This window comes from Bufo gargarizans, chromosome 3, assembly GCF_014858855.1.
Source record: "Bufo gargarizans isolate SCDJY-AF-19 chromosome 3, ASM1485885v1, whole genome shotgun sequence".
In the NCBI taxonomy this organism is placed as follows: Eukaryota; Metazoa; Chordata; class Amphibia; order Anura; family Bufonidae; genus Bufo; species Bufo gargarizans.
The window spans coordinates 164156313-164183421 of record NC_058082.1 but is presented as its reverse complement, the minus strand read 5'-3'; the positions used below and the strand labels follow the sequence as shown (position 1 = coordinate 164183421).

The window sequence follows — 27109 nt, the reverse complement described above, 5'->3', positions numbered from 1 at the left end:
TCACTGTACCGTGAGTCACTGTGTCACTGTACCCTGGGTCACTGTACCCTGGGTCGCTGTACCGTGAGTCACTGTGTCACTGTACCCTGAGTCACTGTACCGTGAGTAACTGTACCCTGGGTCACTGTACCGTGAGTCACTGTGTCACTGTACCCTGGGTCACTGTACCCTGAGTCACTGTACCCTGTGTCACTGTACCGTGAGTCACTGTACCCTGTGTCACTGCACCCTGAGTCACTGTACCGTGAGTCACTGTGTCACTGTACCCTGGGTCACTGTACCGTGAGTCACTGTACCCTGGGTCACTGTACCGTGAGTCACTGTGTCACTGTACCCTGGGTTACTGTACCCTGGGTCACTGTACCCTGGGTCACTGTACCCTGGGTCGCTGTACCGTGAGTCACTGTGTCACTGTACCCTGGGTCACTGTACCCTGTGTCACTGTACCCTGAGTCACTGTACCGTGAGTAACTGTACCCTGGGGCACTGTACCGTGAGTCACTGTGTCACTGTACCCTGGGTCACTGTACCCTGTGTCACTGTACCCTGGGTCGCTGTACCGTGAGTCACTGTGTCACTGTACCCTGGGTCACTGTACCCTGTGTCACTGTACCCTGGGTCACTGTACCCTGGGTCACTGTACCCTGGGTCGCTGTACCGTGAGTCACTGTGTCACTGTACCCTGGGTCACTGTACCCTGTGTCACTGTACCCTGAGTCACTGTACCGTGAGTAACTGTACCCTGGGGCACTGTACCGTGAGTCACTGTGTCACTGTACCTTGGGTCACTGTACCCTGTGTCACTGTACCCTGTGTCACTGTACCGTGAGTAACTGTACCCTGGGTCACTGTACCGTGAGTCACTGTGTCACTGTACCCTGGGTCACTGTACCCTGTGTCACTGTACCGTGAGTCACTGTACCCTGTGTCACTGTACCCTGAGTCACTGTACCCTGTGTCACTGTACCCTGAGTCACTGTACCGTGAGTAACTGTACCCTGGGTCACTGTACCGTGAGTCACTGTGTCACTGTACCCTGGGTCACTGTACCCTGAGTCACTGTACCCTGTGTCACTGTACCGTGAGTCACTGTACCCTGTGTCACTGTACCCTGAGTCACTGTACCGTGAGTCACTGTGTCACTGTACCCTGGGTCACTGTACCGTGAGTCACTGTACCCTGGGTCACTGTACCGTGAGTCACTGTGTCACTGTACCCTGGGTTACTGTACCCTGTGTCACTGTACCCTGGGTCACTGTACCGTGAGTCACTGTGTCACTGTACCCTGGGTCACTGTACCCTGGGTCGCTGTACCGTGAGTCACTGTGTCACTGTACCCTGAGTCACTGTACCGTGAGTAACTGTACCCTGGGTCACTGTACCGTGAGTCACTGTGTCACTGTACCCTGGGTCACTGTACCCTGAGTCACTGTACCCTGTGTCACTGTACCGTGAGTCACTGTACCCTGTGTCACTGCACCCTGAGTCACTGTACCGTGAGTCACTGTGTCACTGTACCCTGGGTCACTGTACCGTGAGTCACTGTACCCTGGGTCACTGTACCGTGAGTCACTGTGTCACTGTACCCTGGGTTACTGTACCCTGGGTCACTGTACCCTGGGTCACTGTACCCTGGGTCGCTGTACCGTGAGTCACTGTGTCACTGTACCCTGGGTCACTGTACCCTGTGTCACTGTACCCTGAGTCACTGTACCGTGAGTAACTGTACCCTGGGGCACTGTACCGTGAGTCACTGTGTCACTGTACCCTGGGTCACTGTACCCTGTGTCACTGTACCCTGGGTCGCTGTACCGTGAGTCACTGTGTCACTGTACCCTGGGTCACTGTACCCTGTGTCACTGTACCCTGGGTCACTGTACCCTGGGTCGCTGTACCGTGAGTCACTGTGTCACTGTACCCTGGGTCACTGTACCCTGTGTCACTGTACCCTGAGTCACTGTACCGTGAGTAACTGTACCCTGGGGCACTGTACCGTGAGTCACTGTGTCACTGTACCTTGGGTCACTGTACCCTGTGTCACTGTACCCTGTGTCACTGTACCGTGAGTAACTGTACCCTGGGTCACTGTACCGTGAGTCACTGTGTCACTGTACCCTGGGTCACTGTACCCTGTGTCACTGTACCGTGAGTCACTGTACCCTGTGTCACTGTACCCTGAGTCACTGTACCCTGTGTCACTGTACCGTGAGTCACTGTGTCACTGTACCCTGGGTCACTGTACCCTGTGTCACTGTACTCTGAGTCACTGTGTCACTGTACCCTGTGTCACTGTACTGTGAGTCACTGTGTCACTATACCCTGGGTCACTTCACCCTTAACAGTCAGAACAAAAGGAAAGATGCAGGGAGTCTGCAGAACAATGGGGAGAGTGAATGAGGAAGAATCCAGGAGGCCTGTTTCCTGCCCCCTTCCCCGTAGCTCTTTAGCTGGCACAGGGCAGGCAGGTAATGGCCCCCACCACCTAGCCTTGCTCCGTGACAAAAGGGTAGTAAATATATATATATATATTTACTTATAATCTTTATCATTCATTATGGTTTTCCAATTTGTCTGTAAAAAATGTTGGCTTTTGGGTTAAGTTGTCCAGAAAAAAGATAAATCCTGGTTGGCAACCCTGGCTGTACCCTAACATGTAATTGTATGGGCACAGCTCCCACAAACCTGTGGTTCATAAACAGGCACCCAGGCTGCTGACTATAGGCATGGTGCATAATGGGCTGGGGGCCCCAGTTGTGGGGGCCCCCATGGAATACTCATCAGACCGCTGCAGCTGGCACCTACAGATAAACTATTCCTATCTCCCTCCTCTAGGGGAGCTGTTGAAGCATAAAAACAAAGCAGGGGGTGACGTCACACATCAGCGATTCTGGTTGGATAACGTACAGTGAGTGACGTGCCGCCCAGCCAATGGCAGTGCGAGGCAGGAGGCCGTTAAGAAGTCTGCAGACGTAACGCTTCCGCAGTCAGAACAAAAGTGTTAAGGGGCGGGGCCGCTGGTGGTGTGACACGTACGGCGGAAGCGAAGGGACAAACGGAAAGGCGACACTGAGGCTTCCAGTCGAGTACCAGGTAAGCAGCTGCCTAGAGACGAGTGGCGCACCGGGGGGCTAGCTCTATGTCGGGACTAGGCCGGGGTGGCGGCCGCCATTATGCTTATTGTATGTTATGTGGAGAAGCACGGGCCTGCCCCGAGTACCCGCGGTGTATGTTCTAGGCGGCCTGTACCTGGCGTACGTGTGTAGTACATAGTGTAGTACACACCCAGCTCGGGTATGTCTGCTATGTACATAGCACTGCCTGCTGTCACGGGTGCCTGGCGACATTGCAACACTGGGGCTGTGAGGAAGCCTTGGGGATTATCTGTAAATGAAAGTGAAAGAGACTGCTCCGCCATAGTGTCCACAGCCAGGGCTGGTAGGATGGGGGAGCCATAGGGGATCTGATGATGTGATTTACCCGGGACAGCTGGCACCTGTGTGCTGGAGGGTACGTGCCATATGGTGGCACTGACTGCATGTTGGCAGCTGTCGCATGTCCCAGCGGTAACTGTATCACCGGGAGCAAAGGACGGGATCGGCCAAAGTCCTAAAGAAGAGTGACAGACATTAGCATTGTGACACAGCGTTAGAGGATCTCCAGGCACCTGTACCCGCACCGTACGCCTCCATAGCACGCCGTCAGTGGGACCAGTTATAGAAAAGTATAAGATCGTGCCTTCAGGATCCAGTATAACATATGATTAGTGATGTTCTGCTATATATATATATATATATATAATATTTTTTTTTTATATGTACGTGTTCACACTGCCTTAGGGGTCCATTCACATGTCCGTAGCTCTGGGTCAGCATCCATTCCGCAATTCAATAGGGCCGCAAAAGATGCGGAGAGCATACCGTGTGATGTCCGCATTTGTAGTTCCGTTCTGCTGCCCTGCAAAAAAGATACATCATGTCCTATTCTTGTTCGCAATCGCGGACAAGGATAGGCATTTCTATCATAGGGCCAGCCATGTGCGGTCTGTAAAATCCGGAATGCACACGGCCCATATCCGTGTTTTGAGGATCCGCAACTTGTGGACCGCAAAACACTTACGGATGTGTTAATGGACCCTTATTGGAGCAGAGCAATGAAAATAAAGGAAAGCACTGGAGCTGAGGGTAATAAATGTGTCCCGATGGACCCCACTGGCTGTAATGGGATCCATTGGATTTCCATTAGCAAACCTGGCCTTTTGCCGGACAGAATAGCGCCACGTGCTGGGCTGTTTTATCCTGTATTTTTAGTTTCAAAGTATTTTATTAGTAATACCATCATGTATATCAAAGAGCATACAAACAATGGCACTGGAACAACAGTACCAAGAAATCCAAATAAGATATATAAGTACCATTACATCTATACAAGACATGATGCGGTACATATTATGAGAAAAATAAAAAAGGAAAAGAAAAAACAAGAAACAACAAAAAAAGAAATAAATAAAAGGAATAATTAAAATAAAATAATAGAGCCCAAACATATGGAGATCACACCTAGGAGTCAGAATAGACCAATTTGGTGCCAAAGCATACAAAGGCATACATGCTGCCCAAGAAACAGACACAATCAAGACATGTGCCCTGAGTTTTGTATTCAGTAATGAGCTAGGTTATATTGCAGTGTCATTGAGTGCGAGGAGGACATCCAGGGCTCCCACAGCCTCTCAAAGGCATCATATGTATCCTGGCGGATGGCGTTTAGTCTCTCATAAAGCAAAATTTTGTTAATTCTATCAATTACTGCTTGAAAGCTTAGAATCGACGACCGCCATTTATATGCGATATGAATCCTGGCTGCTAATAGCATATGCTGGGACAGCTTAAATTTGGAATGTGACCTCCTTGACAGTTTATCGCCAAGAAGACATAAAGCAGGCTCCAGAGGGAAGGCACAGTCCAGCACAGAGGAGACCAGGTCGTGTATTTTGCCCCAAAAAATCTGTACAACCGGACAAGACCACCAAATGTGGTAGACCGTGCTATCCACTCCACACCCCCTGAAGCACAAAGGAGAGACTTCTGGGTAGATTCGGTGTAGCCTGTAAGGAACTAGATAAGTCCTATGAAGGACCTTGATCGAAGTTTCTGCTAGAGTAATTTGCCACGAGGTCTTGGTCAGGATTTGAGAACATTGGTGCCATTTCGAAACAGAGTTCCCTTTGGATGTCCCCCTCCCACTCCAACATATAAGACAACTTAAGTCCCTCAGGTAAAGTGTTTAATAAACCATAGATCCTAGAAAGTAACCCCTGCTTATATAGCGAATAATGGATAAATCTTTCAAAGGGCGTAAAATCCAACTTCGTATCATTAATCTTAAGGGATTGAAGGCATGAGAATATTTGTAAGGCATTAAATGACTCACTGTCAGGTAAGGCTCCTTTCACACTAGCGTTCGCTGGTCCGCTCGTGAGCTCCGTTTGAAGGAGCTCACGAGCGGACCCGAACGCAGCCGTCCAGCCCTGATGCAGTCTGAATGGAGCGGATCCGCTCAGACTGCATCAGTCTGGCGGCGTTCAGCCTCCGCTCCGCTCGCCTCCGCACGGACAGGCGGACAGCTGAACGCTGCTTGCAGCGTTCGGGTGTCCGCCTGGCCGTGCGGAGGCGTGCGGATCCGTCCAGACTTACAATGTAAGTCAATGGGGACGGATCCGTTTGAAGATGCCACAATGTGGCTCAATCTTCAAGCGGATCCGTCCCCCATTGACTTTACATTGAAAGTCTGGACCGATCCGTACGAGGCTATTTTCACACTTAGCTGTTATATGCTAAAAATAATGCAGACGGATCCGTTCTGAACGGAGCCTCCGTCTGCATTATTATGAGCGGATCCGTTCAGAACGGATCCGCCCGAACGCTAGTGTGAAAGTAGCCTAAGTTATACTTGTTCTTAAAGGGTTTCTACCACTTAGGTGTCACATATTTGGCTGTCAGACACTAGCGATCCGCTAGTGTCTGCTCTGGCCAACCATCCTAATATAATTGCTTTTGGGACGGTGGTTTGGCTAAAAAAACTACTTTTATTAATATGCTAATGAGCCTCTAGGTGCTATGGGGGCGTCATTAGCACCTAGAGGCTCCGTCTACCTTCCGAAACTGCCGCCGCCGAGCGCGTCCCTCCAGCCCGCCCATCTCCTCCTGAATGCGATCCTCGTATGTATTCTGCGCATGCGCAGTGAATGTCTGACCGCTTCCTTGCTCAGACATCTCCACTGCGCCTGCGCGATGACGCCATAGTGCTCCGAGGAACAGGCGCAGTGGAGATGTCTGAGCAGGGAAGCTGTCAGACATTCACTGCGCATGCGCAGAATACATACGAGGATCGCATTCAGGAGGAGATGGGCGGGCTGGAGGGACGCGCTGGGGGCGGCAGTTTCTGAAGGTAGACGGAGCCTCTAGGTGCTAATGACGCCCCCATAGCACCTAGAGGCTCATTAGCATATTAATAAAAGTAGTTTTTTTAGCCAAACCACCGTCCCAAAAGCAATTATATTAGGATGGTTGGCCAGAGCAGACACTAGCGGATCGCTAGTGTCTGACAGCCAAATATGTGACGCCTAAGTGGTAGAAACCCTTTAAAGTCGGTTATAGACCTAAGCTTTCCCCTAGTCAAGAACTTATAAAGGAAGGTGAAGTTGTTTAGAATCCACCACTGGAATGTCTCCTCCCGAAGGCCTGGGAGAATTATCCCGTATTTTTGATGGAAGCCCCAACAAAGCCTGTGACGCAGATGTCCGGGTAAGGTCTTTAATGAATAAAATTCAGTATTCGATGTTTTGTAAGACCTCATGCACACGACCGTTGTGTGTATTGCGGACCTGCAAAACACGGATGGCGTCCGTGTGTGTTCCGCAATTTGTGGAGCGGCGCAGACAGCCATTTATATAACTGCCTATTCGTGTCCGTTTTGGGGACAAGATTAGGAAAGGCTATATTTTATTTTTTTATGGAGCAACGGATGCGGAAAGCGCACGGACCAAAACAGCGGTCGTGTGCATGAGATAGTTAAAAAGAATAAAAAAGTGCAGTATACACCCCATACACGATAACGGGAGCCCTATTTCCGTACAGGATCCCTCGTAGGCGGATTTCATAGATTTGCTGTGGCTGACAGATATTGGACACAACTTACGAGAGAAAATTTCCCCTCCTAACGGTTGTGATGACATTTGAGGGTAGGCCATCGATTATCAAAATTTTGGAGAACCCCTTTAAAATAACATCGGGTGACACAGTTTGTGTCTCAAGACATACATTCTGTTATTGAGTAATGTCACAGATCCGGGCCGCTTGGAAGTCTTTATATCAACTAATAACTGTATTATCCCTGATCACCCCTCGAAGAGATCTCTGGAATCCACTACTCCTGCCACAGAGTCCAATGGTGTCATATTGTAGGGCAGGGATCAGCCATTGCTGCACTCCAGCTGTTCTGAAACTACGACTCCCAGAATCCTTCTAAGGGAGTTACAAGAACAGCAGAGCAAGTGTGCATGCTGGGAGTTGTAGTTTCACAGCAGCTGGCGTGCTGAAGGTTGCCAACCCCTGTTGTAGGGGAACCCTTTTATTAACTTGGCTCTGCTTTAGGCCTCTTGCACATATGATTGAGTGCGGGACAATGGCGACGTGCACACTATCATTGTAATCTATGACGCTGTGTATTCCTGTGCACACGATCAATGCCGCTCCGGGACACGTGGCCCGCTCAGGAGGGCATAGGGTCGTGTGCAAGAGGCCTTAGAGTCCAGAGGGTGACCTGCAGCAGAGATCAGTATCCTCACAGGACTGTAACATGGCTGCTGCAGGACTCTAGCAGGAAACCCCAGTGTGAAGGCACACTAATAGGTTATCAGTGCTTGCTCTATCGTTGCATAACACGGGGCAGGTCTCTGACTGGTCGGTTAATAAATTCTGTGTTTGGGATTTACTTGCGGTAAGGGTTTTATTTTTCTTTGTGAACTTTGACCAGTTTGTGTGTTACACGTTTCCCTCCCCCTTCTGGTTAGAAAATAACACGCGTTGTAGTTGTGTAGGAACTAAAATTACCACCGAAGATCCCCAAACAAGTCCCAAGTAAATGGTTCTAAAGTATTGGCAAGTTTATGTCTTGGTTATTTCTTTGAAAATTTACCAGAAGTAAGAAGGAACGGCTTAGATTTCCTGGTAATATTTTAAAGGGGTTGTCCAGCTTTTACTAAGCAAAGGCCTAGGGCTGTAATAGCTAACTTCCTGCACTCCAACTGTGGTAAAACTACAACTCCCAAGATGTACACTTGATTGGCTGTTCTCAGAACGCAATACAAATGAATGGAGCATGCTGGGAGTTGTAGTTTCACCACAGCTGGAGTGCTTAGGGGGATAGACAATCACTAGTTGATTAGCAACCATCCAACACCCCGCACCCCCACTCATAGGATAGAGTAGTAATGCTCAACCCGCGACCTTCCAGCTGTTGCCAAACTACAACTCCCAGCATGCCCTGACAGCTATCAGCCTACAGCAGAGCATGATGGAAGTTGTAGTTTGGCAACAGCTGGAGGGCCGCAGGTTGGGCATTAGAGTATAGCTCTATCGCCGCAAGTCTGCCCCGGAGCTACACCGTCACTGCAGCCCGGCTGCCATTCACTTCAATGGGAGCAGCACCCAGAGCTCCCTCCACTACACAACTGACCATGTGCCAACTTCTGATGATGGAGCTAAATCCAAACTCATCGGTAGGGGTTCAGGATGATGAACCCCTTTTAAGGTCTTGTATACACGGACCCATAGAAGTCGCCTCCATTCATCCACAGACTCTTGGTCAGGGGTATGCTCTACTACCTGACTCTCAGAACACTGACCTGGAGACCATTAGAGACGCACTATGTTTAATATAACTGTCTGATTCTGCTTAAGGGACTGTTCACAAATACTGGTTTCTGCAAAAAGAGGCTTTTTTCAGTTTTTTATCAAGTGTTTATAATAAAGGAAAAAATGCTGCATCAGACTTTATAAATCAGTACTATAAGGAAATCTAAATGTACTACAAACTGCTCACTTTTTTGGCACTATTCTTCACTTTTGGTGCATTTTTTTTGGGTGGTCAGGGCCGCCATGGCATTTTTTCAAAAAGTGGCATATGCTATAATATATTTTTTAAAGCCAAAAATATGTTTGGAAGAAGGCTGAAGGGGTTTTGTGAGATTCAGTCAATATTAGAAGACCCTAGTAACTGCGCTTTATGAAGGAAGATATTTCAGACATTCCTACAGTCTTGGAGACAGACGTCCGCCATCACCTCGCCGATCGCGGAGAAGACGTGGGACATATTTGCGTGTAGCCATTGTTTCATATTGCTGTACAAACAACAAGGCTCTGAAGGCTTCAGGAAATGTAACTGTCGCGTCTTCTATTGTTTATCGACCCTGTTCCGTGTCTGTATCATCACGTATGCGGACACAGAAATGTCACCGTCTTGTGATCAAAATGATTAGCATGCTAGGAGTCAGACCTGCAAAGGTAATATTTAGCTGTCGGAACTAGTCTCATGGGAAGGTAAACACGCTGTACGCGACTATTGCATTTGGTCGCATATATATATATATATATATATAATTGCAGCATGTTAAGTCATGCCTATATTTTAAAGGGGTTGTCCAAAATTTTGATATTGATGGCCTGTCCTCAGGCCAGATCATCAGGGTCCCCATGATCAGCTGCTTCCTTGTAGCTTCAGTGCCAGCACTACACAGCTCTGTCCATTGTGTAGCAGAGCCAGTAACAGCAGCATTGTCCCAGTTTACTTCTGTGGGTGCAGTCTGTTACCAGCTCCATTTACTTGCATTGCACAGAGCTGTGTAGTGTCAGAGCTCAGCGGCAGGGGTGTGGGCTCTCGGACTCGCCAAGGCCTAGACTGAGGGCAGACTATCAATGTTGAAATCCTGAATGCTGTAAGAAAATTGAGAGGAATGAGGCATGTGGTCATTATAAAAATAAAATAAAAAAATCGCACCACAAATTATATTAATGGAAGTAGGCAAAAAAAAAGATAAAAAAGCTTGTGAACATGTCTTAAAGTGGCCATACACCTTAGATAGCTGTCCTCCCCCCATTACACACATGCATGCATTTGTTCTCAGTGAGGAGAGGGGAGTAGGTACATCTGCGTTGTGAACTCCAGCACTGCAATTCGGTCACTATCTGGCGTACATGCTGGACGAAAGATGCTACACGCAACATTTACAGATCACCGCCGGATCCCATTACAGTGAATGTGGATCCGGGAGTACACGGTGGTATCTGCCGCTGCCAGAGTTCACAGCGGCTAGCGCGAATGTGAACCTATCCTTAGATGGTCGGCCAGTCCTGCAGATAACAGCAGTCTGCAATTTGGAGTGCATTCGCATGACCATATGTATTTTGCGGTTTGCAAAACACGGGTCCGCAAAAAAGAACGATGACATCCGTGTTGCATAGTTTTTGTATTTTGTAACGATGCCTATCCTTGTCCGCAAAACAGACAAGGGCTACGGAACGGACATACGGATGTGGACTGCACAACGCGTTGTGCTGTCCGCATTTTTTTACAGACCCATTGAAATGCGGACTAAAAATAGTCATGTGAATGGGGCCTTAAAGTGTAAAGATTCGCATGACAGGTCAATTTCCACAGAGAATGGAAAAGCAAAGTGTACATGAGATTTGCTGAATCTCATAGACTTTGCCGGCGGTGTTCTGCAGGAGAATCCATGTGTAATCCGCAACGTGTGCACTAGGTATTAAAACAGTATTGCAGACTATATGTATTTATGTCCTGTCCTCAGGTAAGGTCATTAATGTTAGATCAGCAGGGGTCAAACAGCTGATTGGGGGGGTGCTGGATGTCGGACCCCTGCTGATCAGATATTGATGACCAATCCTGAGGATGTATGGTCTGCACAGCCCCTTTATGTTGGCTTGGTCCTGCGATCAGTGATAATGTTATGGTAAAGTTTACTTCTCTTCTACTGCAGGCATTTTGTATGAACGCCAGTCTCTCCTGCAGGTGGTGTGATCTTCGCACATGCTCAGTAGTCTGAGGAGTCCGCAGTGTGTACCGTCACTCACTCCAGTCCATGTCAGAGCCTTATTACAACATATCAAAAAGCTAATGCAGGAAGGTTACATCAGCAGCTCCTGGCCCTACAGTCAGGTCTACAGATTACAGAATGTTTCACAGACTGTGGTTAGATGGAACCAGTAGGATCTTGCATTTAGTACTCAAGAAAATACATGCATACTGGTTGAACTGGACTGACTGGCTCTCTTCTTCCGGTGGTTATACTACATTCTGAATCTGGTTTGTTGAAGCAGAAACCATGCATTGCAATTCTGAAAGTACCATTCACCTGAGCCCTGTTCTCGGTTTCCAGCCTCTTTCCTGAGATTAGAAGGGTTTTATGGGATTAGTTGATTATACAACTGGTTTCTAGTTGGATTTGTAAGAAGGGACTTGCTGGGTGAAAATGCTTTTTCATCCTGTTATGTCACATACAGTATGGAGTAAATCACGACTATCTAAAAATCCATGCATACGCCCTTATCAACAAGAATGGGGAGTGCTTCATCTGCTACCTACAGATCTGAAGCCGGCGTGCCTAGAAATGAGTGCCCCCCCATTGGCGGCTACTGGCGCTGTGTACAGACGGACCTTTCCATTTACAGTACACTGTACTCTGCTCACTGTATCTGGAGGACTTCCATTACCTGCCACTGGCCATTTGGTCATAAATGGTGGACACAGTGCGTGACTCTGCTTCATCGTGTAGTGTACATATGCGGTGCAGGCTTTCCAAGCTGTAATATCGTGTCTAGTAATTGCTTCCATTGCCTAGTCCTAACCCTGCGTACACCTCCCAGGTTTTGCATGATTTCTATTTGCTACTCAAATACCTCCCAGGCTGAATGGATATTACTTATCTTTCCATCCGCCTTGGCTTGGATTCATCTGTGTTTAAAAGGCACTATTTACTGGGAACGACTCTCGTTTGTAAGGGTAAATTCACACAGCAGTGTAGTTTATGTGCGGATTTCGCTGCATGAAAATCCGTGCGTAATGCGCTCCACGGTATCATATGACTTGTGAAGGAAGGTGCAGAATCGCGCACAGTTGACTTGATGTGGGTTTTGAGCGCCACACTGCACATATTTTCCATGTGGAAACGGACCAGCAAAGTGTACATGAGCCTTGTTTTCTGCGCAAATATCTGTGCAGTTCCCCTCAAGGTCTATGCACACAGTGCGTATTAAACATGGAGAATACAGTACCAGCAAAGTAAATGACATTTATAGATTGACCTGCATGATGGATTTTAAAATCCGCAGCATTTCTTTGTGCAGGTTTTTCGGGTGTATTGCAAAGGGTGAGATCTGGAGCAAATCCGCATGAAAATATGAAAGTAACACATGCAGATTTTGATGTGGATTTCTGATGCGGAAATTACAATGCTGTGTGCGTGTCCTATAAGACAGTGATTATTATCGTTCATATTTGAGATTATGGTCACATGTAGCTTGCAGGGATCAAATGACAAGTGATAAATTGTATTTCTGTGGACTGGAAACATTTCTCTGAAAGATTATCATCATCAGTCGCCACCACAGGGTTTGTATTGCTGGCATAGTCTGGCTGTATTCATTTACTGAGGATGGAAAGACTACCCTTTAGGCTCCATTCACACGTCCGTAATAATGGGTCCGCGAATTGCGGAATGGGTGTGGACCCATTCATTCTCTATGGGGCAGGAATGAATGCGGACAACACACAGTGTTCTATCTGCATTTCCAGAGAGCGCCACCGATCTTCCAGTCCGCGGCTCCGGAAAAGAATAGAACATGTCCTATTAGGCAATCCTATGGGCGCGTCGGCCGGGTGTATTGCGGATCCGCAATGCACTACGGACTTATGAATGGACCCTTAATTAAAGAGGTTATCTATCCTATGTCACAAAGTGATGGCATATTATTAGGCTATGCCATCACTTTATAATCTCCAGGGACCCCCACTGATCTTGAGAGAAGTGCATGAGTCCCTGATGTCTTGCTCCATGGCCCCATTCACTTGAATATGACTGCACTGCAGGTCTCAGCGCAGCCGGGGGGGCAGCTGTGCAGAAAATCTGTGCAGGTAACGCAGTGCTACACCAACACTGCATCCCCTGTGTTCTCAGGATCAGTGGGGGTCCAAGGGGTCAAGCCCCCACCATTGTAGTGCAATATGCAGTGACCCTTTGAGGTGTAAATGCCCCTTTTAACAATGCAATGTTGGTTTCCTGTGAAATGATGGGGCTTATACTGGTGTTCTGATCGCACGGTCCCCCAGCACGTTTAGTATACTAAGTGTGTACTTGCCATTCAGTACAATTCAGATTTATTTTTTTGTAATGATACTCCTAAAGATTGTTAGCGTTATGATGAGGCGGTCACTTTATATCCTTTATTTGATGATTCTTCATTCCGATGTGTCCATTCTGTGTATTAATTTGCCATTCCTTAGCTACCTACTTGCAATCCTTGTTGTTGCCAAGGGAAATCATTAGCCGGATTAATGACTGTTGTGGGGTGGGTGCGATGTTTGTTCCCTTAGGAGATGCCTGAGCCTATAGTTTTCTTGCAACAGCCTGCAATAATTGCACCATCTAGATCAAGAGGTCCCAAGGGCCTCCATAAGTCTGAGTCACGCCGAAGAAACTCCAGTGTGATCATTGTACCAGGCTTGCCTCAAAAAGCGGACGCACAGAAAGAGCTCTCCCCTCGCTCTTTAGATCACTCTTTTTGCATCGAACCAGTGAAAGTTTGTAACTCCGTTTATTTTCGACTTTACAGGGATTCAGGCAGAAGACGCCCATAATCGTATCCACCATGGATTTTCTTGATCGAAATATCAACCTTGATGCGCTCCTCAAGTTCTCGCACATGTAAGTACTTGGCTGTCGTAGGGTACATTTTAGTTCCTTGGTCCACTTGACAAGATCTTGGTGTCAGCAGTATTACAAAGGGTGCGGAAATCTGTTCTGAAATTCCTAGTTGTTGTGTTTTTTGTTTTTTTTTTTTGTTTTTTTTTAACCCTTTATTGCTACAATCTGGGTTTTTACAACTATATTGCTTGTTTTAGCAGAGAACGTTAATATTCTGTCTTTGTGAAACTTTTTCTATTCATCCATGTACAGTATACACAATTTCATCAGAATAGGTCCAGTTATTTATGGCTATTTTTCACCTTGTCTTATTGCCTTTAGATGAGTTGAATGCTTGCAGTAGTTTGTCTTGTTTTAGCAATCGCATCCTTCCTCTGAGCAATAAGTACGGAGTTAACCATTGACGTCATGATTATGTGTTGGTTCTCCCCGTAATTTCAGTGACTAAGTATAGGACCTGTTTGTGATCTAGTATTTGGTCTCCTTGAAACTGATGTCTGCGGATGGAGGAGACTTACCGCCATAGCTAGGCTTCCTTTCACCCAGGCTAAGATTCAGATTCAGAATAGCTTGTTGGCACCCCCGGGCACTCAGTGCCAGGATGCTCCTGGGCACTGTTTCTTTACATTTTATTAAGGGATAATGTGTAATTCATTTTGATCCTTGATTTTGATGTAAGTAGTTTGTAATAGGATGTAAATCTGAGCATGTCCCAGTCCTTACCTGATGTAGTCTGCATCCGGGTATAAATAATTTAAAGGGGTTGTCCAAGTGTTTAATGCTGATGACCTATCCTCAGGATAGGTCATCCTTATCTGATCAGTGAAGGTTTGACTCCTTATCAGCTGTCCGAAGAGACCAGTGACATCACGTTTATTGGTCATGTGGCCTAAGCAGCTCAGTCCCATCGAGTGAATGGTGCAGAGCTATAGTACCAAGCACCGTTGACGGTGATGTGCTTGGTAAGCTGTGAGACGGCCGCGGCTCAACACTGATCATGGTTCCCCAAATTTACTGTTGGTGGACGCAAGCATCTGACAAGGCGGAGTTAATGTGTAATTCTTTTACTCCCATAGATAGATCAGGAGTCTTGTAGCTGCTTATGTATTCCTCAAAAAAAGATGTTAAGGTGACCCTGCCCACCAATTTTTAAAACGTAACCGCACTTTAGATTAAAACGTACTTCCTTAGATATGTGAGAACTGTTAGGAAGTCTAAGGCCTCTTGCGCACAAACGGATTTTCTTTCCATATCCGTTCCGTTTTTTTTTGCGTACCGTATACGGAATCATTCATTTCAATGGGTCTGCAAAAAAAGGGGAAGGTACTCCATGCGCATTCCGTTTCCGTATTTCCGTTTGGAAAAAAATAGAACATGTCCTATTATTGTCCGCATTACGGACAAGGATAGTACTGTTCTGTTCCGCGAAATACGGAATGCACACGGATGTCATCCGTATTTTTTGCGGATCCGTTTTTTGCGGACCGCAAAATACATACGGTCATGTACAAGAGGCCTAAGGCAGAATCATCTTGCAGACACGCTCTGTTTACTGGGGAAGTTGTGGCCAGTGGCTGTCTGCCTGCGGCCAGTTTAAAGGCGCTCATAAGCCCTCGATCGCTGTCAGCCAGTTCTTCTGCAAGTGACTACTATTCTTCCCAATGCTCAGCATGTGATTTTCTATGGGGAGAGGGATGCAAGTGGCAACCAGACTCCTCTGGCAGGAGCGTAACTCCTGTGGGAAGCATCAGGCTTATTGAAATCAAACATGTCCCATCCTTCTTTCCCGGAAAGTCTGGACATCCACATACAAATTTAGATCAGGGATCATCAACCTTCCACACTCCAGCTGCTGTGAAACTGCAACTCCCAGCATGCACACTTTCTTGGCTGTTATTGTAACTCCCATAGGAATGAAAGGAGGATTCTGGGAGTTGTAGTTTCAGAACAGCTGCGGTGCCAGAGGTCGATGGTCAATCCCACCAACAGATTCAGCCATCTATTTTCTAATGTGTTTGGGTACTTTTTCTCAAAGACAAGAAAGCAGCTGGCCACCAAACCCACTTGATGATAGTGCCCATAAGGATCTCTTGCTTAAAAAATTACGCATATGCTGAGTTATTGCAACAACTTTGTCGTTCTTTATGGTTTTTGTTTCTTTTTACAAATGAGGAAAAAAATCTGTAGATCTAACCCATTTCCCCTTCTATCTGTTTTATTCCAGCTCCCATTCCACACAGCAGCACTTGAAGCGAGTGTATAGCAGCTTTGCCCTGTGCATGCTGGTCGCTGCTGCTGGTGCTTATGCAAACGTGGTATTCGGATTCTTGCAGGTGAGTCAGTTCAGTAGAATTCCATTTTATTCAGTTTCATGAGCAGGGCTACCTAAAGCACCAATACATATTCTACTTCTCATCACGGTACTGATGGCCCTGCTGGAGATACAATACTCCTCCATTTAAACGTCCCTATTTATATATATATATATATATATATATATATATATATATATATATATATATATATATATATATATATATATTTTTTTTTCACTCTTCCAATTAGTTTTTAAGAGCGCTGGAATAAGATAATATTGCCGATTGGGCAGAAATCCACTCACATTTATTGAGAGTTTTGGAACCGCTTTCCCCCAATAAGGGGATGTGGCATAAGACGCAACAATGTGCACCTGAATTTTAGCATAAAATTCTAATGCAAAGGAAGCTAATAGGTGGTATAAATTTAGATTGGTCTGACAGTCTAAGAAATTGGCATGTATATTCCCACCTCAGCCACTGTGATGAATTTGACATATTTTAGAGCGTCTAGGACATGTTAGTAAATGTGTCCAATAATTAAACTTTCTCCCTCCTATTGCCTTAGTTCTTTCTTATTGCAGGAGAAGACCAATGCATTGTCATACCAGTAACGGGATCTGTTCAGCACGCAGGCCTTCCAGTTTGAGAAGGGCCAGCATGCCGAAACATTGCTGTTATTGGCTTATGTGCTCGAAGTAAAGCCTTTTATACTTCTGCCTTGTACTCTTTTTGGAAGGCGTCCTCCCCTCAACCTGAGATAACACACCACAACTTAACCTGGTGCCCACGTTGCACATTTGATTAAATGACTCAGTTCTTCCTGAGTGACCAATAAGAAGTAGGTAGCTAGCAAAGGTGTCTTGCAACACCTCCTCCTAGAATGTCAGCCATTATATATGCGTAGAATTCGTCAGTAGGCTTCCAGAGAATTATTGCTGTTCAGCAAGACCACTGTTTTTGAAACTATCTTTTGCTATAAGGCCTCGCTCATATTTCAGTGGTTGTTTGTCGTGGAAAATCTTTTCGTGTTTGGTCCACGTGTCCATTTTTTGCCCTCCATGTATCATCTGTATTCCACGGACAATGGTCCGTGAAAAATCATTAACAGAACATAGATGTCGTCCTTGTTGTACCAGTGTTTTTTTTTATTTTTTTTATGGACCCGTAGACTTTAGGGTCCATTTACACATCCTTATGTGTTTTGTGGACCGCAGATCGCCGGCACTCACTCATAGAAAATGCCTTTTCTTGTCCGCTATTATAGGACATGTTCTATTTTTTTGCGGATCCGCAAATGCGGACAGCACATTCCGGCACCATAAAAAATTTGTGGGTCCACACCTGTTTCGCAGAATTGCGGAACAGATGCGGACCCATTTTGCGGACGTTTTAATGGACATGTTTGGCCCACATCACAGGTCCAAGTAGTGAATGCTCCCATGATTTTTCCATTGACCCATCAGTGGGTGCATGTGCTGTCCATAGAGAACATGGACAGTACTCATCCACGATTCACTGAAGTGTGAACAAGGCATTACCGTGCATCCACATGTAAATTCCAGCAGAAAAAAACTTTTGAATCTGCAACAAAATTGTCATGAGTTACATGAGGAATTGCTGCAGATTTCCGCTTGTGCACCGCAAAAGGTGAGATCCGCAGCATGAACTGACATGCTGCAGATTTAAAATCCACATTGCAGATTAATTTCCGCATGGATTTGTTTTAGGCCTCCTGCACACGACCGTATGGCTTTTTCAGTGTTTTGCGGTCTGTTTTTCACAGATCCGTTGTTCTGTTTTTTGTTTCCGTATGGCGTATATAGTAATTACATAGAAAAATTTTGGCTGGGCATAACATTTTCAATAGATGGTTCCGCAAAGAACGGAAACGGAAGACATACGGATGCATTTCCGTATGTGTTCCGTTTTTTTGCGGACCCATTGACTTGAATGGAGCCACGGAACGTGATTTGCGGGCAATAATAGGACATGTTCTATCTTTAAACGGAATGCATACGGAGTACATTCAATTTTTATTTTTGCGGACCCATTGAAATGAATGGTTCTGTATACGGAACGCAAAAAACGGCCAATAAACGGGGGAAACGGTCATGTGCAGGAGGCCTTAATCAAATCCACTTTGATGCTACTTTCCACTTCAGAGAATCTGCAGCATATATGCCCCGTGTCATATACATTTCTGTCATTTTGGTGTCTTTTGTAAATCACCTTTCCATCTTTCAATGCAGGGCAACTTCCTGGTCTTTGCAGGCACTCTGGGTACCATGTTATGGCTAATGTTTACTCCTCACAGCTATGAAACTGAGAAGAAGCGCCTGGGAATTTTAGCCGCTTTTGCCTTTTTCACTGGTGAGGTTTTTTTTATTTTGTTTTACACAGATGTATTTGCTTCTTAGAGTCTTAGCATGAATTTGCCTGTATTAATGCCAGAATGAAAATTCTCTACCTTGCACATTCTTGTGACATATATTTAGCCTCTCATAATTTGGATAAATTACATACTAGCGATTCAATAAACCTGTAGTAAGACTTGATAATCTTCTTACTCTACATTAATAGTACAAAAGTAAAAGACCTGGAAGTTTGCAACAAAAAAAAGCACCTAAAGGACTTCAGACTGTGAGAAACAAGGTCTAATTAAAATAAGATTAATAAAAATAACTTTTTGGCCTCAATTGTGTCATGTCTGGAGGAAACCAGGCATTGCACATTACCTGCCCAATACCATCCCTGCAGTAAAGCATGGTGGTGGCATCATGCTGGGGGGGGGTTCAATAGCTGAGACAGAGACACTGGTCAGGCTTGAAAGAAAGCTGAATGGAGCAACGTACAGAGATATTCCTAAAGAAAATCTGATCCAAAGTTGTCCTGACCTCAGACTGGTCCGAAAGTTCACTTTCTACCAATACAATGACACTAAGCACACAGCCAAGACAGCTCAGGAGCAGCTTAGGGACAACTCTGTGAAGGTCCTTGAGTGGCCTAACCAGATCCTTGACTTGAACCCAATAAAAAAAAATATATTTTTAATAAATTTGCTAAAAGTTTGAACATTCTGTCTTCACTTTCTAATTATGTGGTATTGAGTGCAGAATGATGGGGGGGGGGGAGAAACTAGAATTTTTTTTTTTTTACCTTTTATTTTTTTACTCTTGGCACATGGCTGCAACATAAAATGTGAGATAAGTGAAAATCTGAAGACTTTCCCAATGCACCATATATGTAAAACTGATTTACTGTAAATCCCTTCCAACAAGTTGTAGCTCATGGTATTACATTTTTTTTTATTCTTACTTGTTATAAACTGTAGTGAAGGTAATGTTCTTACCAGTGACTGTATTTGTGAGTTATAAATCTCCCCCCCCCCCCCCTTCTAATCCTCAGCTGTGTCATGTGACCAGCACTCTGACTCTCCAGATAAAACAGCATCTTATGTGTGTATAGGACGTCAGTTTCTCTATGTATTCCTATGGGAGCCTCACTCAGTCTTATAGGAATGAACAAAGAAGTAACTGACTTTCTGTCCTGTGTCAGTTGGAGATTAGACTGCTGGTCACATGACACAGCTGAGAATCAGAAGGGAGGTTATAACTCACTAATACATTCTCTGTTGAGAAGATTACATTCACTACAGATTACATCATGGACTTTTGTAACAAGCCAGAGAATAACTTTTATTTTTTGTTTGTTTGTGGGAGTTCTACTTTAATAAACACAGATGCATGTTTGTTTGTTACTTGCGTCAATCTTGTGATGCTGCACACAGGTATTTAAAGCTAAATAAAATATCCGATACGTAATTCGGAACAAAAACTATTTTAATCTAGAAATGGGCAGAAAATGTTGAAATATCTTAAAGCATGTTAGTCCGTAAACCACCTGCTTGATGTTAGTGCTAGTTTACTGCTAACCAGTCAAGCATTAAGTAGTTAGCTTTAGGCCTCATGCACACGGCCGTTCTGTGCATCGGGGTTGCCAACCCGCTGTTTGCTGGCCGCAATACAGCCACTGCCGCTCAACGGCCGTGTGCATGAGGCCTTACTATGAGTGGGAAAAATAAATTCTGCAGCAGTCACTTGTCAGTGTCCTTGCTGTTAGCACATCCATTCTGACTTGATTAACGTCATCCATGTCAGAGCAACACTGACTTTACACACCAAGCAGATTTCAATCAAGGTGTGATTGACATGCTAACAGACAGGACATACCTTCATTCTGTTTGTTTAATAGAGGAAAATATGAATTTATAATGGTGCTAAGGAAGAAGAAGAAAATAAAAATGCCCTTTTTGTCTTCCAGGTTGTGGCTTGGGTCCCATCTTAAACATGTGTATTGCTGTTAACCCCAGGTATTAATACTTTAAAAGTTACTCAACTTTTCTTCTACTGTTATATGTCATGTGTGGCCATAGTCTAAGGCCCCAGTAATCTAAAGGGATCTGTCAGCAGGTTTATGTTGCCCTAACCACAGGCACTATGAAATACTGACACGCCTCTTCATTTCAAAGAACTTAGGGGGTAATTTATCAAAGACCGGCCTTTCACGCTGATCGTTGATATCCCCTGCGCTGCCGGAGAATGCGCTTAATCTATGACGAGGCACAGGCTCCTCTGGCTGTCCATGAGCCTAGATTTATTTATTTCCAATAGGGCTGGGCGATTTTGAACAAAAAAATCAAAAAAAAAATTTCAACCCGATGGACGATTTTCGATTAGAATCTCGATATATATAATGACCCCTGCACAGTGTCTCCCTCCATATATAGATCGGCAGGGAGGCAAAAGACAGCGCCAGATTGACTCATGTTTTGGGGCTATATACTGAGATTGATTCTGATGTTGCTGCAGTTCAAAATGCTACTTTATGCCGTGACTTTATTTTATCACATGACCAAAAAAAATAATAATCTGGTTTTCCCACAGCATCATTCCTACTGCTTTCTTGGGTACAGCCGTGATTTTCACCTGCTTCACACTTAGTGCCCTGTACTCAACAAGTCGCAGCTTCCTTTTCCTAGGAGGTAAGTGCTATTCTTTTGTGACAGTCGATCTCCTCCTCTTCATATCAACGATTGCTTGGGTAGCATTAATGGTATTTCTCTGCTTTATACAGTTACTACTTGTTAGACGGGTACCTTGACAATATGGGAATCACAGGGTGTTCCCCTGCTGACACCCTTAGTAATAGATGTTACCTGTGGGGAAACCTAGTAGTGAGTGTCCAATTTCCCTTCAATGCTACCACATGGGAGATTAAGCTTTACATGATGACTATCCTGAACAATTCATTAATAGAGTGAATCTCTGATCTCCAACCTGTGGCTCTCCAGTGGTTGCAAAAGTACAACTCCCACCATGCCCTGATAGTAGCAAGCTGTCAGGGCATGATAGAAGTTGTAGTTGTGCAACAGCTGGAGAGCCAGGTGGAGACTGATTGCTGAAGATGAAAATTGCTTTTCTAAGCCAGACACCCCTTTTAAGAACCTAATATTAGTTGTAATCAGAATGTCAAGTTTTTATATTCTTCATCTGTTCTTTGGACGTCCAGTAATGTCTTCTAAAAGTCTTTGATTCTATTGCTCCTCAGGTCTTTTGATGTCTGCCCTGAGCCTGCTCACTATCTCCTCTTTGGTGAATCTCTTCATTGGATCAGTTTTTCTTTTCAAAGTAAGAAACCGCATTGCTTTGAAATATCCGGGTGGTTTGTGTATTATCTTTCTGTCATTATTCATACCCGGAAAGAACTGCTACTTGTCACAATACTGATACCTACCCATACTTAAAATGAATGGTACTTGCAGCCTGCGTTGATGACCAGAAGCTGAATGCCTATTCTGTATTTCTCTTTCAGATGCACATGTACATCGGTCTGCTGGTCATGTGTGGATTTGTCCTGTTTGACACTCAGCTCATTATCGATAAAGCCGAGAAGGGAGACAAAGATTATGTATGGTATGACATGACCTAAATTCTATGTTGCCAAAAGCTCTCATACATGCAAATTGTGATATTGGGCAGGTTTCATGTGTCTCGGAGTGTCCCTTGATAAAGATTCTCTGAAAATCAAGATTGGCTGAAAGAATCTGTCCAGACACCCATTAACCATCTTTTGGTGCTTTAGGAACTACCCAAAGTGATTACAGGGGTGCTTCCTAAGCTATTGTTCTTGCTTGAGGCCCCCCCCCCCCCCCAACTGTCCCGAACTGTTATTAGTTTGATTAAAATGGTTATTACTACTCTAGTTGCAGTGTTATGTAACAATTTCAATAGTTTGCTATTGGTAATATAAGGTGTAAGGACCTGTAAATTTACCTTAATACAATCTTATCTTAAACGAGTTGCTTAAAATCTGCCCTCTACTATTGTACTTGTAACTAGATTTATTTTTATAAAAAGTTAGTATGGTAAAGATGCTGTTTACTGACTTGTTTTCTTCTCTTTGAAGGCACTGTGTGGATCTGTTTCTTGATTTCATCACCATCTTCAGGAAACTCATGATAATCTTGGCTATGAATGAGAAGGTATGTAACTGCATTGTGTATGTATATATTTTTTTTCAATTCTGGTTTAGGCTACTTTCACACCTGCGTTTTCCTCTGTCGGATCTCAAAACTGAAGGAAAACGCTTCAGTTTTGTCATAATTCATTGTCAGTGGGGACAAAACTGAACACACCGGAGCGGAGCGCACCAGAATGCATTCCGTTCCAGTATTGTTGCGTTCTCGTGCTGGACACAAACGCTGCTTGCAGCAAGAGAAACTCGATATTCTGGATCCGGTGTAACGTTACATTGCCCTACTTCGTGAGATTTCCCTACCTTGTAACTTCCAGTCGCACCGGAAATGACGTGAGGAGGCGTGCCAAAGTTGTGACGAGCTGCACATGCGCAAAACGACGGGGAATCGCACAGCGGATTTCAGCTGGACACTACATGCGCCGGAGAGCCTCACCAGCCTTAGGGTAGGGAAAAATTACGGCCCAGTGCGCAATCGTGGCTAACTACAGAACATTCATCCGATCTCCGTGCCTGCGCAGTGTGAGGGTAGGGAGATCTGATGGCCATTTTTTCTGTTAAATAAATATATTTATATAAAATTATATATATTTTTATATCTAAATATATAAAAATATATATAATTATATATATTATATTTAACAGAAAAAATGGCCATCAGATCTCCCTACCCTCACACTGCGCAGGCACGGAGATCGGATGAATGTTCTGTAGTTAGCTGCGCTTGCGCACTGGGCCGTAATTTTTCCCTACCCTAAGGCTGGTGAGGCTCTCCGGCGCATGTGCAGTGTCCAGCTGAAATCCGCAGTGCGATTCCCCTAAACCGTCGTTTTCCGCATGTGCAGCTCGTCACAACTATGGCAACTACTCCTCACGTCATTTCCGGTGCGACCGGAAGTTACAAAGTAGGGTAATGTAACGTTACACCGGCACTAAAAACCTTGTAAGTCAATGGTGCTGGATCGTTTTTTTTCAGCATGTTCATTTTCTGTATAATACCTTCGGATCCATTCTGAACGGATGCAGCCGGTTGTATTATTCAAAGAATGCTGTGGTTTTGAGATCCGATGCAGGATCTCAAAACCGGACAGCAAAAACGCAGATGTGAAAGAAGATTTAACGAGTTGTTTCTGTTCAGAAGATGTTCAGTTACATGAGTCGCTAAATATTTTTCGCTGCTTGCTCCTAAACCATTTACACTGTTAACAATTGGCAGATTTCTGATTAGGGGATGTGGTGACTACCAACGATAATCTGTCAGTCAAGTAGATGTGTCCAGTCCACGGAAAACTAATGACTTATTTTATTGCTGCACGTTGTTAAGTGCAACAAAAATTTTGGAAGTTTGGACGATTCTGAGAATTTAAGTGATAATCTTTCCGTCACGTAGGCCCCTAAGGCATTGTGACTGTATAGTCTGTTTTAGTACCCTCATAGTAATTTTTATCTATTAGCTGAAAAGTCTAAAAGATACTTGACGCCGTATTGGCATATGTGTGAACAGTTGTTGAATTGCTGATGCCTTGTATAGTAATTGTTATTAATTCTCTATTGTAGGATAAGAAGAAAGAGAGAAAGTAACTGGACCCGTCATCGCTGATGACACTTTTTGTTTCCATACTTTTTTCTTTTCATCCTTCTGTTGGCTTTCTGTTCCTCTGTTCCATGGTGTAATGAAGCTCCCTTGTGTATGTTTGTTTCTGTACTTTTTATTTTTTTTTCCTCTTTGCCTCCATTTTTCCCAATCATTTTGGCTGTCTTATGAGATTTAGTTTTATTGTTTCTTTTTCTTGTGCTTAAAGCGTCATGTCATTTTTTTTTTTTTTGCCATGGTGCACAAAAATTGGAAGATCACAAATGACTATGAAGTTTATTAGATGAACACTTGAGCAAGTCTCTTAAGGCAAAAATCAAGCAGTTTGTGCTGGAATTTGTGCATCCTATGTTGCTCTCGAAAGCATTTTTAAATCCCTGTTCTATCTGATCTAGGGTTTACCTTGTGGCACATTGAATACTCATGAGTTTTGAGCGAGGTGGGTTTAGCTTCTCCAATTCTGCACTACTTTTATCCTGAGTGATTAGCATTAAGGCAAGTAAGGATTTTCCAGCAGTGCCACAGACGTGTAACGGATTTTATAATTTTACTGGAATTTAATGATCTCCTCTTGTCCGAGCACAGTTGCCTCTGGGACTCTCTAGTCTAACCTTATGCTCTACTGGCTTTCATTAACCACTTGCACTAACTGTCCATAACCAGATAATTTGGTGCTCCTTCCTAAAAGAACAGACCAGTGGAGGCCCTGTCACTTGGCTGTACGTGCGCTTGTCTAAAACCCAATTGTTCAAACCTGACTTGTAAAAGCTGTGTTTGCTTCCCTGCTGTCTGCCAAATCTTGTGTTTATTCAACTATCAAGTTGCCATCCTATGAAGGAAGTAGGAATGATTTAAGCACTATAAATATTAGAGCAAAAGATCTGTACAGTCCCTCCTCCCCTTCACATCATTTATATCTAGGCCTTGCCAGGATCAAGTGTCCTAACATTGAAGATCTCAAGACACAAACCCGTTTGTGTCCTCGCTTGTTATGCAAGAAGGCAAATTCAGATTAAACCCCTGCACAAAAAGTATTGATAAGGTGTTAATATGTGTAGTCTTCTGTTTCGTAGACGTTCTTTAAAAGTAGTAGATAAATATTTCTGGGAACTGGACTAGATCTCAAAGCTCCCAATACTTGCCCAGATCTCTACATTGTAGCTGAAATATGAGTGACCAGTGAAGCTGTGGGGGTCACGTGTTGTAAGCGCAGTGTGGTTTTTGGCCTAAGGGTTATGAAATAGCACCAAAAAGGCTGATAGAAACCACATCTCGTCCACAAAGTGTAAACCTAGCCTCAAAATTCTGATATGGCCATTCTGCTGTATGATGAAATTGGAGAAGATCTTACCAAGTTTTTCCTCAGTCCAATCAGCTAGCTGGTTATCTGCAGAATCCATCTTTGGAGTGGCCGGTATATGACTACCTCCCAGGAGCTTTGTCTTCTCATCTTGTTTTCCATTGTGCCCAGATTGAGAAAATCCTTGTTGAATAAGGAGGTAGCATTTGTGTCCGTACATAAAGTGGCATCTGTGTTAGCAGCAGTACTACAGTATGTACGGTACCGTTTGTTGACCGTATTGTTAACCAGGTAGTACACTTTTGATTTTATTTTATTTATTCTGTGACTTTTTGAAAGTATACAAAAATTAGCAGTTTAAGGTATGTGGATTTGTGCAGGAGGTTGGATTAAAGTGTTACTTCCCTCTGCTGTCTCTACCCAACCTTTTCTCTCACCCCTGCATGCTTTTAGGGATATGGCAAGCAGCTTTAGAAACAGTGCCAAGAAATACATTGAATTAAGTAAAGAAAAAAAAATTCTATGTGAAAATGTATAACATTTTTTCAAAATAACTTTATTTTATAGTGTAGTGATTTCTCTGATTGAAGACATAACTTTGACTGTGGAACTTTTTGATTGACATACAAAACTATGGGATTAATTTGTACAGATTCTTAAAGTACTAAAATAAAAATTAAAGAACACAATACACTTGTCATTTTTTGTGTCTCATTTTTTCATAAAGTACCAATTGCTTAATTCTTTTGTATTGAGATTCTCAATTGGATCACATTACAAACTGCAAGATACTGCGACACAACAGCCCCAAGAAATCCAGCAGGTTTGGTCATATCTAGTGATGAACGAAGCAAGCTTTGGAAAACCACTTTAAAACTTGAAACCGAACTCTGCTTCGGTTCAGACTGGTATCTTGGAACCAAAGCAGAGTTCGGGTTTAAAGTGGTTTTCCACTTTAAAAATCAATTACCGAGGTTATTCAACAAAGTCACACGAGCCTATACATTCTAATACTGTACAGAGATGGGGATCTCCGTACAGTCTGAATCTGAAGTTTTGAATGAACAGACTTCGGATGTAACTTCTGAAGCTCACTTCGCTCCTCACTAGTCATAGCCAAAGTTTGTGTAGCCATTAGAGTTCTAGAAATGGCTATGTTCACCAGTTTTCCATATCATTAATACCACTGGCAGATGAAGTTAATAACAATGGCAGCTTTGGGCAAAGTGTGCTGACTAGGCAAGTGGGTCAGAACATATCTATAACAGCAGGTCTTGTGAAGCATACTGCTGGTCAATTCCTACCAAAATTGGTCCAAGGAAGGACAGCTGGTGAACCAGCAACACAGGGTCAAAGAGCGCCCATAG

The 27109-nt window shown here is 44.3% G+C and overlaps 1 protein-coding gene across 1 annotated transcript; it reads left to right on the top strand.

Annotated features, from left to right (window-relative positions):
- Positions 1 to 2953: 2953 nt before the first annotated feature.
- Positions 2954 to 26442, top strand: TMBIM6 (transmembrane BAX inhibitor motif containing 6). The gene is made up of 10 exons (XM_044285023.1): positions 2954 to 3090; positions 13905 to 13996; positions 16221 to 16329; positions 18564 to 18684; positions 20635 to 20683; positions 21258 to 21355; positions 21922 to 22001; positions 22186 to 22286; positions 22780 to 22855; positions 24406 to 26442. The coding sequence occupies exons 2-10, from the start codon at positions 13941 to 13943 to the stop codon at positions 24427 to 24429; spliced, it is 714 nt and encodes a 237-aa protein (XP_044140958.1). The 5' UTR covers positions 2954 to 3090; positions 13905 to 13940; the 3' UTR covers positions 24430 to 26442.
- Positions 26443 to 27109: the final 667 nt, after the last annotated feature.